This window comes from Lepisma saccharinum, chromosome 7 (assembly GCF_977018435.1).
Source record: "Lepisma saccharinum chromosome 7, izLepSacc3.1, whole genome shotgun sequence".
Classification (NCBI taxonomy): domain Eukaryota; kingdom Metazoa; phylum Arthropoda; class Insecta; order Zygentoma; family Lepismatidae; genus Lepisma; species Lepisma saccharinum.
Genome location: NC_139235.1, coordinates 32,114,477 through 32,130,852, shown reverse-complemented (window position 1 = coordinate 32,130,852; position 16,376 = coordinate 32,114,477). Strand labels below are relative to the sequence as shown.

The following is a 16,376-nucleotide window of genomic DNA, read 5'->3' as shown; positions in this document are numbered from 1 at the left end:
TAAATAAATTCTATTCCGGTCCAGGAGAGAAATTCAGCAACCTCTTCATGTTTAAAGTATTTCAATTTGGCCCAGAATTTTTTTTCCAGATCAATTTAAATTTAAAACCTTTTTTCTGGATCAATTTAAATACGGTCCAGGAACCTTCTTTTCCAGATCATTTTAAATCGCCAAATTTAAATTGTGACAAAAAAGGTTCCAGTCCTCTTGCGGAACCCAATAAAACCTATTAGAATTTATGGGTTCCTGGACCTATCCATAACATATAAAAACATCAAGCTTCCATTAGCATACCTTACTGCAATTCTTCGTAACAGGAGCATACCGAAGCTGTTGAATGTAAAATGACACTGGAAATGTTTGGCTGACAGTGACCGGTACAGTACAGAAGTCAAACAATTCAGTCGAGTCGATTCTTTCTTCCAGGAATAAGCTGTGATGAACATATTTTATTCCATCCCCTCCGTTGGCTGTGATTTCACATCTCTCCACCTGCACAAGGCCCGAGGAACTGTTCACATACACTCCATAACCTGAAATATGCAAAGTGGCTGAATAAATTATCTGGCAGCATAGTAGACATTAAATAAGAATAGAGCAAAAATGGAAGCTTAAATAGGGTGGAAAGAGTTGAGCATTTAAATTTTAATAATTATCATTGGGAAGGTTTTGACAAGGTCCCTGGTATCAATTATACCACGTCACGAAAGGTTCATTAGATTTAGTGGTTGACAATTAATTTTATATGATAATTTTCAAGTGCACATATTAATTAATATACAAAGTTTGCAATATTAGAAAGGTATTTATGAGTAAAATTATTTGAATCAGGGCATAAGCATTTAAGAAAAGCCTTTACTGGGCTGCAGTCTCACAGGTTGAGACCCATTGCTCTAGGATTATATAAGTAAATACATTTTAAATTTTGTGTCATGTAAAATATCAATGTTAACACATATTATAGTTTCCTCAACAAAGGTTTGTTGCAAAAGTGGCCACTCGATTTAGGTGATAACATTCTATTCTATAATCCTTTCTGCTGGAATTTAGACAGAACAACGATAATTGATGAAACAGATGGGGCAAATACAAAGACACATTCATTGCTTACCCACGATTCTAATCTGGAACCCCTGGTTATAACAATACTGACTCTGCCACAGAGACTAATTTGGTGGTTTTTCAAATTGCATTTAAGCTCTCTGGAATGTGTCATATCGGCAAAGGTAATGTTAAAAACCTTCAATTAAAAACTAAATGATTACTTAACATTCCTTTTATACCTCTTTAAGCTAAGAAATGATGATTAGATGAACAAATAAATTCATTCATTCACCACTGGCAGGCATAGCGAGGCATGTGCCCAATGGGCATGGGTTCCTCCCGAAATATTTGCCAAATTACACTGCTCTACAATGAAATTTTTAAAGAAACAAAAGTAACCATTCTTAAGTAGAATTTTAAGTGTTGAATTAAAAGAAATGGCCATTAACCATTGTTGCTTTGCTTTTGTTTTAATGTAATACCAGAAAACCCCATGCAAATGTTTGATGTTCTATATGTAGAGACATTAATTTGCACAGTCGTGGTAAACGCCAAAAATATATTAATCCATTTTTAAGTTATTTCGGGCAATGACACACTAAACATATTTTCTCTTACACACTTAAATCGCGAAGAATAAATTTAGTATACTACATGGTTCTTTGGTGTTCCTTGCAAATTTCACCAACATTTTCTGTTCTTCCCATCAAAACTAGTATTTTATGAATACAATAACAATAATTAATATACAGGGTATGGCAAATAAAAATGGCCCTGGTGAGGTGCACAGTTTGAGAACATTAAATTCAAATTCAAATTCAAATTTTCTTTATTAAAGGGCGAGGTTCAGCCTGTGGCTGTTCTCCCAAGATGCTGGAAGTGACTGCCGTTCATCTCTTGACACTTTTGGGCCCTGATCAGAAGGTTACTGAATGACAGCCATTTTTAGCATCTCCTATAACCAGATGAGCGTGTAAATAGTGATGGGTACATGGCAGTACTATTACTTTAGTACTGCCAATGACAGTAACACTGTTCTCTTCTCCACCCCACCCCTGAAATAAATTCTGGCCAGAACCTTAGAATGCAAAACCAATAGCCTCTCTCTCAATTACCTCTGTTGTCCCTTATAGTGCTGTCTGTCAGATACACCGGAGCATTGGGCAAAGTCACATTGATGCCATTGTACGCAGAGTACTGGACGGAAATTTTGCTCATTCTTGGTGGAACGCCTTCCGCTTCGATTGCTGAGCTTGTGTTGTGGTCTCTTCCAACTCCAGCAAATTTTATATCGACGTTGGACAATTCGGACCTGGAGAATCGTATGTAAAGGGTATTGTCTTGAGCAAGTTCTCTGTCGCTCCTCGCTTGTTCAAACTTGAGGCCCCTCCAGTTGTGAACTCCCATGGAGGAATCCAGCAGTGCCTGGCATTGGATTCCAAGATCTGGATGGTAATCTAAAACAAAAAAGTACAAACATGATCACTAACGCATATTTTAATCTTTATTTGCAGCAATTAAGTGAATTGATATGAAATTTCTGTATCGGTAACACTAAAAATAAAATACACACAGTTGAATGTATGAACGAGTTACAATTTTGGGGTGCATTGGTAGGCAAGCGTGGCCATTTTGCACCCTTAGAATCATACGCAGAAAATCCTTTCATCTGAAATTAAAATAAAAAAAAAGGGGTATAAAGATGCCTTTGAGAAAGGTTAAAAGTGTAAGGCTGTAAAGGGACCTGCACAAGATGTACACAAGACATTCAAAAGGTAAGGAGATACCAAAAACATCCTCAGAAAGAGTAAGAGGCTCACTCTTCTCAAAAAGCTAAAAATATTACTTAAAACAAGGTTCTTGCACACAGTCGAGACTAGCACATCGATTGTTAATTGATTTGGAGTTTTAAGTCCACTTTATGCACAGTAATGCTAATCAGGACAAAGTGAGATCTGAACCATTATGTGCCTCCACCGGGCATCGAACCAGAGATCCCTTGATTACAAGGCGACGACGCTACCACTGCGCCATCGGGGAGGCAGGCCCTACTCTACTAGCACATTGAATTCAATCTGTAGGAGAGAAATACATAATGTAAAATACCAAAAGTGTATTGGTACAGTAGACTTTTATATAAACCAAACATATAGATTTCTCTTAATAGCCAACATACTGTACTAATAATATACACGTACAACTTTATAATGGTGGCATTAAGTAATTTATTCACAAATCCCCCAAAATTTCCTCAACCCCCCCGCAAAAAATTCACAAAGGTCCAATTTAAGGTCATTTTAGCTACAACTATAAATTCACCCTTGCATCCCCTAGATGTAAAATTCTAGATAAACAATAGGGAAAAAAAATACCACTGTGCAGGGAAGGCAACAAGGGTGGGCAAGTGCCGAACCCAAAATTCCGTTATAATAGTTAGTGTGTATTCCGTAACTTAAAAACTTTGCTACTTTATTCATGAAAAAATCAGAAGCAATAATAACCGAATCCTTGTAACTAATAATTGAATTTCAACAATAGAGACAGAAATTTGTTCGTTGTGTTGCAACGTTATGGTTAATCAAGGGGTCGCGGGTTCGATACCTGGTGGAGGCACATATTGATTCGGATCCCACTTTAAACTGTGGGTCCAGTCCCAATTAGCCTTACTGTGCATAAAGTGGACTTAAAACACCAAATCAATCAATCAAGCAAGCAACGTTATGGAAACCATAAATTCTCAGTGGAAAGATTTTGCAGAACCCACAACATAGTCGTGAAAATCCTGGGTGAATTGAGTAACAGCACTGCCATCGCAGTGGCGGCGATTGGGTCCCAAAACAGGAGGGGAGGGGCAAGGTGGAAAAACTAGGGGGCAAAGACATTATATTTCCCTTTGTAGATAAGATTTAGCATAGTGCGGGGGCAAAAGTGGCGAAAAGTGGGGCAACTGCCCCCGTCGACGCCAGTAGTATCGGAATTAGATAACGTCAATCGCTATTTAATATTCGCAATTCATTTGCACGGGTGTTAATTAATTTGCACGTACTTAGAACTAATTTGCACGTACTTAGAATTCATTTGCAAGTACTTAGAGTACTTTACATTTATGTATTTGCATGTTTATAACTTTATATGAATATATAATTATTTATTTTATGAAAAATATGTATATAGAAGGTAATTAGAGGTACTAAACGGTATGCATATGGTTTTATATTCATTACTGCAAAGTATGTAATGTATAAAATGTTAATATTAATGTTTATAATATTGAAAATAAGTTTTCTATGGTTTATGAACCGCTATGAACGGTGGTAATGGTACGAAAGAAGACGGTCCCGGTACTCGATCCCGCGATATGTAATATTATTAATTAGTACTATGTAATAATGTATGTTATTATTGTATGAAAGACGATGGTTTCACACGCCAGACAGAATACTGTCTCAGAATCTCGACTCCGCTCTGATGCCAGACAGAGAGAATGAATTAATATTCCGCGCAGGTAGACGAGAAAGGAATTTGGGGAGTGTGCGTTCAAGGTCAAATGACGTCAGAACGTCAGAACAAAGGAAGAACCCGATTGACCAATGAGAGAACGCGTCGGTAGATTTTCAGAACCGTTTTTTTTTCAAGGTTAACCAGTACGCAAGAACAGGGGAAAGCTATGCAATACTGTAGGGCAGGGGAGGGATTCAACCAGACAACAAAGAATGTCTGAGAATGCGCAGCAAGGGTCAAATCTCTGAAGCTATGCGTCGCTTGTAGAACCGGTTTCCGCCGCCAATTAATATTCCGCTCAGGTTTGCCTCCAAGGCACAGGACGCTTTAGCGCAGGGTTTTTTTATCTGTACTATGAAGAAGGGAGAGCTATTAGGGACGGGGCCTACAGTTTTCACCATTTGCTTTTATCACGGGGTAACGAACCTAGCACCCTTTGATTATTGATTTAGGTAGTAAATGTATGTTACTGTGTGCTATTTAACTTAATTTTGAGTTTATTTTTTTACCAAACTTTGACTTTATGTCAAACATTTTCACAGCTTATCCTTATTTTTACAAAAATAACACTATTTGTACTATTCAAGCAACACTTTTTATTAAATTTTGGACTCACAAAGATTTTTTTCTACGTTTAACTTATTATTTTACAACTTTATGTTAATTTTTACCAAAATAACACTATTTATCCTATTCAGGCAACATTTTTTCATTAAATCTTGGATTCACAAAGACATTTTTTCAATTTTTATATTATTATTTTACAACTTTGTTAATTTTTACCAAAATAACACTATTTATACTATTCAGGCAACATTTTTTCATTAAAATCTGGATTCACAAAGACATTTTTTTCAACTTTTAACTTATTATTTTACGATTTTATGTTAATTTTTTACCAAAATAACACTATTTATACTATTCAGGCAACATTTTTTCATTAATTTTGGATTCACAAAGACATTTTTTTCAACTTTTAACTTATTATTTTACAACTTTATGTTAATTTTTACCAAAATAATACTATTTATACTATTCAGGCAACATTTTTTCATTAAATTTTGGATTCACAAAGACATTTTTTCAATTTTTAATTTATTATTTTACAACTTTATGTTAATTTTTTACCAAAATAACACTATTTATACTATTCAGGCAACATTTTTTATTAAATTTTGGACTCACAAAGTGTGTGTTCTCAACTTCTATCTGTTTATTTCACAAGTTTAGGCTTATTATTACCAAAATAATAAAATTCAATCTGTTCAGGAAAGACTTTTAGTCGCATTTTCGACACACAAAGTGTGTGTTCTCAACTTCTATCTGTTTATTTCACAAGTTTAGGTTTATTATTACTCAAATAACACAATTCTATCTGTTCAGGAAAGATTTTTAGTTACATTTTCGACACACAAAGTGTGTGTTCTCAACTTTTATTTGTTTATTTTACAAGTTTAGCCTAATATTTACTCAAACGACACTATTTATATTATTCAGGCACCATTTTTATTACATTTTGGACTCTCAAAGACACACACACACACACACACACACACAGAGAGAGAGAGAGAGAGAGAGAGAGAGAGAGAGAGAGAGAGAGAGAGAGAGAGAGATTTTTTCCAAGTTTACAGGATTATTCTCTAGTTTACTCAAATAACACAATTTAGATGTGTTTTGAATTATATTTTGGATGCAAAAGTATGTTTTGACAAGTTCTACCCTTTTATTTTACAAGTTTAGGCTTATTATTACTCAAATAACACAATTTAATCCAGTCAGGAAGGATTTGTTATTATATTTTGGATGCACAAAGAGAGGTTTTCAACTTTTTTTATTGATTTTTTGCAGGGTATGTATTAATTTTTATTTATTTTGTTTTGTATCATATATACATTTACAAATTTTTAACTTAGAGTTTTGTATTTATTTAATTTTTTCAAAAACACTAAAAAAAAGTACTTTTAGCTAAAATGTAAGCCACAGAATATATTATTATTATTATTATTATTAGGGTTTACTGATTTCCACTATGCTATTTTTGGTTCTGTATTTCTATATGTATTTATTTAGGGCAGGTTACGCCTGCCACGTAGGAAAGTTTGTTTATTTTAGAGTTTGCTGAGTATTTTGTTACTGCTATACTAGGTAAAAGTTTTCTAAATATACCAGATAGAGCTCTATATACTTTTGTTTTTGCTATTTTGGAGATGATGCGATCAGCATCACTCTCCATCTGCTTTTTATTTTATGTACCCAATATTATTTTGTGACAGTCAGATTTACCGTCATTATTATTATCATTATTATTCATGTATGTAGCGGGTAAAAAAGACGTGTTGATTCAAAGTGTTAAGTGTTTTAATTTGTAAGATTACATATTTGATTTTTGCCAAGCCGACGGGAGGAACGAGACATTCGCTTGTGTTAAGGGTGAGCACCTGAAGGGTCACGCTATGCGTCTAAAGCTTAGGAAATTCGACCGTAATGACAAACATTTAAATATCTCGGTTTCCAACGGTCAGATTCATGTGAAACTTATACCAGCGCAGCGGCATGTGTGCAAGGACGGATGTGTGGAGTTTCGTCACGATCAAGCGACAATTACGGACGCCAGATCAAATCGGTTCTAATTGATCAGTTTGTGGACAGCGATTGCAATTGAGCTATGGGCGACAGCCAGGCGGAAGCTTAATCCGCACAAGTCAACTTCGGACACGGTACGTCCTAGTTTGGAGACAATAGAGCAAAGTGGACTGACCCCTTCGGAAGCGTCGCTTCAACGATCGCCTAGCGTCGTTTTTCAAAATCTAAATAAAACGAAGGACATGGTTTTTAGATACACAGTCTTACCGCGATCCTTGTAGGGAGAGCAGCTCCGTGCTACCTCTCCATATACAGTTTTGCCGCGATTCTTGGAACGAGAGCACCTTCGTGCTACCTTTCGTGTACAGTGGACTTTGTTGTGTTGTGCGAACACCAGTGTGTGTGATAGGCAGTAAGTCTACACGAGTGCGCCTACCTCAACCGCTGGGGGAAGTCGAAGCGAAACCGTTTCCGTGATTACCTTACGCCATTTATAATTTTTGAGAAACGAGGAACACCGGAAACTATGGCGGGCTAGAGAGAGAAGAGAGATGAGGGCGTTACGTCGATTCGCCTGATGTCAGAAGAAACTACGCCGATGATGCCTATCCGCCGCCATGGAGAGAGAGAGAACGTCGAACGCCGCCCTATTGATACGCCGACGACGCCTACCAGCCGCGACAGAGAGACGTAGAGAGAGATGTTGACGCCCCGACGACGCCGACGACGCCTACCATCCGCCACGTTGACGCCCCGACGACGCCGACGACGCCTACCAGCCGCGACAGAGAGACGTAGAGAGAGATGTTGACGCCCCGACGACGCCTACAACGACCGCTCAGATGCGACGTCCGAACCGCGCCATACCACGGAGATCCACCGATCCCGAGAGGAAGAGGAGCCGGGGAACTAGGTGTTTGAATCCTTTTCGCATCTTCATCGTCGCGACCAAAGGAACCTTTCGCGTGGATACTATGTGTTTTCAATCGCCCATAAAGACGCCAGGATGCACCCCGGAAGCTGAGAGATGGTAAAGTATTCATCTGTGTGAACCTTAACACGTGACGGCCCGATTGATTTAGAGAACGCCCTTGAAATTCGTCGACATTTTGAAAACGCCCACTCAACTCGAAATTTTATACCGAACTCCCGTCGCGCTTGTCATGTGTAATCTATTCGTCTCAGGTCAATTTTTCGTATTCCTTGTGATATTTTTTTATGATCTAAATTCATTGTTGTTTGTGCTCCTTTGTATTTGTTTAAAGTGCGTACTATTAGAGTAAAGCGCCGCCCGCTTAATTGCATATTCTACTTGAGGTTTGTTCATTTTTATGTGTCAGCGCTGTGTCGCTGCTAGCTATGTCCGGTCGCATATGTGATTATTTGTTAAAGTATTTGCCTGGTAATGTGAATTGCTCGTCGCGGCGAAGTGTTTAAGTCCCGCCTGCTAGAGAGTATATGTTTGCGCCACTCAACGGAGGTTATTTGTTATGTTTGGAACCACGTGAGGTCTTGTAAAAGGAAAACGTCCGCCCACGTGAATGTAATTGCCGTTGAGACGCCTTTGTTTATACTGGTCAAGTAATGTATTGTCACCGCGCCGACTAGTTTCTTTTTTAAAAAACAAAAGGTGAACTTAAGTAAGGGCTGGCTAGGATTTAAGTAGCACTGGAGCAAAATCACAAACGACCTGATTAGACAAAAAGTAAGATAAAATTAATTGAGAATGCAATAATTAGGGCTTGTCGTCATAAAACCTGTACATGTCATGTATAATTTCTTGTGTCGATGACCCCATGAGGATTGAATCTGAGAGAGAATGTGAGAGTGCAAGTGTGGGGACCTGTAATGATTCCATTTTTGTTGGTTACGAATAGAATATACTTTTTATTTTTCATGTTAATTTTGGGCTATATCATTTTCGTATGCATGTCGCTACCCGTGATTTTCAGGTATGCAGCTAGCCGCTTCCCGGCTCCAGGTAAAGAGGTGGTAATTTGAAAGTACATATGTCTTTGTTTTTATTCGATATGGCTTATTACTATGCACTGTTGGTCACCGGTTCCTACACACGAACTTAACCTGGACCGTAACGCTATTTCGCTTGTCCGAGGGAGATTTTGCCGCCTCTATTTAGGTAGTGGTAGCATTTGTTTTCCCGGGCAAGGGAGGGCGCATCATACAATTTTGAGGCTTAGTGAATTCTAGAGCCTATTTATGCAGGAGAGAGGAGAGAGGACTTGAAAATTTTGATCTCAGACAACCCACAACTATTTGTCAGAGTATTTTAAAGGATATTTTATACTTATTATGTGCCACTAGAATATCAAAGCTTGCTTAATTTTTATGTCTGTAACGCATTTATTGTATTTCTAGCTAAGGCTTACTGGATAAAGTACACGAAATGTTTAACATTTCGACTATTTACCTTTATACGAGGCCAAATTTTTAGTGTAACGAAAATTATTGTGTGTCTATAAAGACTGAAATTCCCTTACCGATGGGTCCATATTTGGACGCTTACCAACATTGTTCCTTTTTTTTTTAAAAAAAAAAAAAATATAACCATTTATCAATATATTGACAATTCACAGGACAAGACGAAGTTCACAGACGACTGACTATATGGATCATAGGTCCACTTGCTAAACTTTTTTACTATTCTAGAAGAATAATTTAGCTTTATAGCCTTTTTTCAAGGTATTTTTGAAGGATTACTGGTTTTTGGGTGCATCAACATTTGGGTTATTTCCATTTGGTTTATTATACGAGGATACAATCACTATTTGAACACTGAAATCCTCTGATTGAAGCTAAAAGCTTAGGCTGTAACTAGGGACTTAGCATGTATATCGACAATTTATAGGACAACACGAACCTTACAAAGGATTATAGGTGACGTACGACCACACGCCAGAGCTTTGTTAATCTGCAAGAAGCAGTTGCAACTAATGCTATGAGGATATAATGTTAATTTTTCATTGTTTCACAAGGAGGATATTTTTTACACAACCAATATTTGCTTTTTCAAGTAACTACATGTACCAGAAGCACACATGCCAACACTAACTAGATTTTGATTTATACTATCTCAGGTGCTAAATGTATCAAGAACACTGATTGTACATATTTTTGAGAATCCAACTATATCAGGATTTTTCTATGTAAGTATATTTTTATTGACTGGCTTATTTATCAGATCAAACAGAAAGACGGCAAAATTCACTAAATGTAGGTGATTGCATGAAAATAACTAGATCATGGGGTGACCAACAGTGAGCTGAATGTATATATAGAGGGTTGCGCTCTATTATTCTCACCTTCGCTGGATTGGCGAAGGAACGCACTTGTGGGCGGTAGAACCTGAACGGGCTCCATCATGGCATCGGAGACTCGAAGCAGATGTTTTGGAGGATGAACCCAAGTAGGGTCATAGGCGCTACGACCAATTTGGTCATTGCTTTTTATATGAGGAACCAATTTGGCCCACTCCCAAAATTAACTTTGATTGCTTATAACTTATGAAATTTGAAGTCTGCACAAGATCCGATGACAAAATCTAAAATTGTAACAACCCTGCCAGGGACTTGAACCCTGGACAGATAGGTTAAAAGCCTAGCGCTATACAAACTAAGCTACCTGCATTTTTAAAAAGTTAGTTATGTTAAGAAATATATTGAAACACCTGAGAACACTCTTGGTCTGGTTCGACAGAGAAGGAGACAACATTTCCAAATTTTTACAGACTGGGTGTATTTTTCCACTATAGAGGCCTTCACTATATGTAATTCGAAACGCTAAAGTTCAGCTAGCTTCCAAAATTGAGGTAAAAATTGTGTTTGGCGAGATTAACAAGTTACAATTATATCCTGTTTGGCGAGATTAACAAGTTACAATTATATCCAGTTACGGACAAATAAAGCTAAAAGTCTAAGATTTGCTGTACTAGCCAAGTTTTAGTAACATTTTCTTCACTTTAGTACAAATATCAAAGAAATAGGTATATTTTATTTATAATTTGACAAAATGTACTAGTATTTAATTCACAAAGTTAGGTAAAAAACAGTATTTTTTAAAAATATTGTTACTGCCTTCAAATTTTATGTTATTTAGCCACTAACAACTGGTTTACACTGTTTGACATTCTTTAAATAGGAAAATAAGGAATTATTTGTTTAGTATTTTTACTACTTTATATTTATTTAAGAAAACAATACTACGGTTTAACTTAATTTTTAACAAATTGTTACTAATTTATATATCAAAGTTATGTTATTTAGAGTGTATGAAGGCGTATAAAGTTAATATTTGTACTTATCAGCGCAACTAACAATTATATTTTACACACAAAAGATAATGTTTACAGTTAAATTACTTGAATCAGAGAATAATATTTTACAGTAATTGATTCATTCAGCACTAGTCAGTACTTTTATGCATCAGAAAGTTTTCTTAATTTTCTATTACGCATGCTATTTTGGGCTATTCTTAAAATGTATTTCTAAGGCAAACTGGTTTAATTTTCTGCTTATAATGCAAAGTTGACAGTTTTCGCACAATGCATTGTACATTTGATATATTCTCTACTTACAATCCAAATATAATGCTTATTTAATGTATAACTAACTAATTCTCTAGCCTTCTTAAACCCGAATGTTCATGGGTGCAGCAACACATGCCTTTCATCTGTCCCTGTCCTGAGCAAGATCTATATACTCCTTTCCTTCCCTACCAATTTCCTTTAGGTCCATCTCTACATTATCCCTCCATCTTTGTTTTGGTCTTCCTATTGGTCTTTTACCGTCAGGTTTCCCAACAAGAATCCTGTATACTCTTCTTTCCTCTCCCATTCGTACCACATGATCTACACAACTAAGTCTTCTTGATTTAATCATTCTAATAATATCTGGGTATGAATACAAATTATGTACTTCCAAATTATGTAACCTTCTCCACTCATCTGTCTCCTCATCTGTTTTAGGCCCAAATATTTTCCTAAGGATCTTATTTTCAAATACTCTCAATTTATGTTCCTTTTTCAATGTAAGGGACCAAGTTCATTTACTGTATTTAACTTTTATTTTTTGTAATTAACAAAAATTAAAAGCTTATACTGTAGTTATTATATCTTTTTCTATCAGCTTATTTTGAAATTAATATTATTAGGTATAGTCTTTGATTTATAACTATATTGCTTTTTTATCAATTTATCTAAGAGTACACGCAGACAAACACATGTGTACACACTTTTATGTAAATAGATATGCCTTTTTTTTCAATATTTTAGTATGAAGATTGCACTTTAGCTATTTAAGCAAGGGTAGGAAAGGTAGGATTTCTGAGAATTTGTTGCAGGATTTTGTTGTCCAAGTATAGATGAGAACTGAGCTGGGAGACTGTTTTGAACCTTTTCATGAGAGTTTGCATGTGAACTGTATGCAAATTGAGCACTATTGACTGTGCATGCTTCTAAGTTTTGCTGTTATTTTACATCAAGTCTGTGAGACTGTAGTCAGTTTTCCCATTTCAAGTAGTTTTTATTGATTGTATTTGTATATGTTGTGGGGACTTAGCAGTTTTATGTTATGAGGCACTTTGTTGTAGAATATTTTTACATGATTGTTTTGAGATATTGAGTGTCTGCTGTTTTACTTGTAATTATTTTCCTTCTTGTGTTGTGTATTTGACTATATTTTGTCCAAGTTCGTAGTATTTAGAATAATTGTTATTGACTTGTAGATGTAGGGAGTAATAATCCTTTGCAAGATGTCCTATACTTTAGTCTGAACATTATTCTTAGTGTTCACTTTTGAAGCCTTAGTATTCTGGTAGTATTATTAATGTAGAGGTAAATTAGGCTGAAATGTAGGCATTTTTCTGATAAATTATACTCACTTAGTTGTTTCAGCAGGTAGAAGTTGCATGATGGTTTACTGCTGATGATGTTAATTTGCTCTTCTTATGTACTACGTATGATGTAGCTTACTTGAGTAACTGGAATTTTCTACTGAAAAAAGGATTGCTTGTCTATTTTATTCCTATGTTGTTGAGTTTGTCCATAAGCAAGCCATGTTTTTACTCTATCCTATGCCTTGGAAGAATCTAGATATATTGTGTTTGCAGTTTTATGTTTCTCTAAGGTTTCAGCTATGTAGTTTTTTAAACTGTGCTATGTGTGTGACTATTGATTTCTCTTTCTGGATGCCATGCTGGTTTCTGTGTATTCCTTTTGCTGCTTGAATTTGACTTAGGTTGTTTGATTTTTTTTAGATCTTTAGACACTTGGTAGGAAGAGTGGGATGCGGCGACTGGAGCAAGCTTCACGCTGTTACGCTCACCATAAGTGCATGGCGTTCCTTTTTTCCCGTCCTTCCCGTCGAGAAGAAGTTCTAACTCGGCTGCGTATTGGACACAGCCGTCTCACTCAAGCTGCAAGGGCTGGACCTTCATTGTGTCGTGTCTAATATCGTTTACCACAAAGCTGATTCAAATGGTTTTCGAGAAAAAGCTTTTCGAATGAAGCTCTGTTTTCTGCTGCCCATGATATGTCCGATTTTTCTCTCCTCAGGATGACTTTTTATCTTCCTAACTGTTTGTCATCCCTCTTAGGAAATGACGACAGTTTTTTAACAATTGTTTCTAGCTTTTTACGAAGAGCTGGTCTCTTCCACTGTCTGTGAGGAAGCTTTTAGTACAGGGTGGTCCATATTGATGGGACACATTTTGTCTTGTATTTTCAGACAGTAGGAATATTCAAACATTTATTTGGAAGCCTGAGCTTGAGAGTTTATATAAATTCAATTTTCATTTTATTGTTCTAATGAATTATGGTGCTGTGGACTCCGGTTGAAATTGCTTATGATGTGGAAGCTCCATCATTACATCACAAAGGCGAAAATATTTCAAGAAACGTGAGGCACAATCTCAGAAGATAATCCTATCCTGCGTGCTGTGAGAAACATCCGTGATACAGCTAATGCAGGGAAGAAACCTTCATCTGGGAGACCTCGAACGTCTTGCAAACAAAGTCGACCAATATCCCAACCGTAACATTGACTGCTGAGCGCAACAGTGTCAAGTTAATCACGTTTTCGTTCCCTAAATGAGGGGACTCGGTCTTACACTCGGTCTTACAAAATGTGGATGCAACAAGATTATACCACTCGTCATACAGGATTAGTGCTAATGAGAACCCTTCGAGACCATTTCCCTGGTTGCCTCATTTCCAGATTCGGCGATGCCAATTCGCCATCCAGTTCACGAGATGTGGCCCCACAGAACTACTTCCTGCAGGGTTATCTAAAAGAAAGGGTGTACACCACAAAAGCCGAAACAACAGCTGAATCAAGGGACACATCTAGAGGGAGATAGAGGCCATTCTGGCCTATTTGCTGTACACAGAATGACTTCGAGAGCACAACCACGTTCTTCTCAAGGTGGTGCCAATCTACGGGATGTTACATTCAAACAATGAACAGTGCTGCAAACTCCTGTATCTTATTTATTTATTTAGTCTTCTTTTACATGGCGAAGTTAAGGCTGTTTAGCCTTTTCTTTCACTTGATCATGTTTACAAAGAAATTTGAATGTGGAATATTGAAATATTGAAAAAGAAAGATAGAAAATAATATATAAAAATTACAGAGAAATAAAATAACCTATAGATACGGGCACACACATTCACACTACATATACATATTCTTGCCCTTACACATACACGTAACACACGTACGTACAAGCAAATACATAACATTACACTTACTTAAGCACAGTCCAACATTACACTTACTTAAGTTACTCACTTTTGTCATTTGATTGCTGCAATGATGATACTTTCCAAAACTGAATACTTTGATGATAATTCATATTAACTATTACGTTAAATCATTTTTGTGCCTTACGTCCTTCTACCATGCTCTGCACCCGCCACTTTATTAGGGAAGTTAAAACATTTAATTTTCATTATATAATATGTGCAACTTTAACAGTTTTTTGAACGTCACAATTGAGGAAGAGGCACGAATGTCAGGTGGCAACTTGTTCCAAAGGCCTGCTGAGGTAACAGTAAAAGAATTTGCATAAAACTTGGATTTGTGAAGTGGAATGGAGAGCAGAGACCTTTCGCGCCATCTGGTGTTGCGGCTGTGAAAGTCAGAAAGATGTTGAAATCTGTTAGATATATTTCGGGTCTTTTATTTGGAGGATTTTGTACAGTAAAATTAACTTATAAAAATTACGTTTATCGCTTAATTTAAGCCACTCGACCTTCGCAAAGTACGATGTCAAATGCTCTTGAATATTTTAAATCGAAAACGAAACGAATGCAGGCATTTTGGATTCGCTGCAGTCGTTTAGCTTGCTCGTGATTGACATCCAAGAAAGCAATGTCGCAAGTCAACAATGGGAAAGACAAGAGACTGGACCAGTTTAATTTTTATGCGTTCAGGGAGGAAGTTTTTGAGCCGATAGAGTGAATGCAATATACCGAAAGCTCTTCTAGATACAGAGTTAACTTGCTCTGCCCAGGTGAGATGGTGGTTGAGTATCACACCCAGATTCTTAACAGTAGTGGAGAAGGGCAGATGAATATAATTTACGTTGAATCTAGGGAGGCTAGATTTATCTATTTTGCTCAAAATTCTAGGGGAACCTACAAGAATACACTGGATTGTAGTCGGGTTTAGATGTAAGTCATGGTGTGCAGACCAAGTACTCATTTGTTTAAGGTCATTGTTCACAATTTCTATTGCATGCAGTATTTCTTGCGGTGGGGGGGGGGGGGGGGGACAGAGAAATATAACTGAAAATCGTCGGAATAGATATGGTATTTACAGCAGTTAAGCACCGTCGGGAGGTCGTTTATATACAGAGCAAATAAGAGGGGGCCGAGTACAGTGCCTTGAGGGACACCACAAGGAATGTTTTTCCACGAAGATTTTCTATATAGGTCAACGACACATTGTTGACGTTCTTGTAGATAGGAGCAGAACCAATTAACAGCGGAGTCGGAAAAATTGAATAACGATGATAATTTAGCGCGTAGAATTTCATAATGGTTTGAAAACCTTTTGTAAAGTTTAGAAGTACCAGAATGGTAAGTTATTTATTGTCCATGGCTATCCTCATGTCATCGGTTACGTTGACAAGAGCCGTGCAAGTGCTGTGCTTACTTCGAAAGCCAGACTGAAAAGGATCTATTAAGTTATTTCGCGTTAGAAAGTCCCGGGTTTGATCGCTAACGAGATGCT

General features: G+C 36.8%; 1 protein-coding gene across 2 annotated transcripts in view; it reads right to left on the bottom strand.

Moving 5' to 3' along the window:
- Positions 1-16,376, bottom strand: part of bark (C-type lectin domain-containing protein bark beetle) — a 243,301-nt gene that overhangs the window by 65,659 nt on the left and 161,266 nt on the right. For both annotated transcript variants that reach the window (XM_083125145.1, XM_083125146.1), the window contains 2 exons: positions 2,160-2,501; positions 295-533 (listed from right to left, as the gene is read on the bottom strand). In XM_083125145.1, coding sequence (XP_082981271.1) covers positions 295-533; positions 2,160-2,501 — 581 coding nt within the window. The remainder of the gene's footprint in view (positions 1-294; positions 534-2,159; positions 2,502-16,376) is intronic.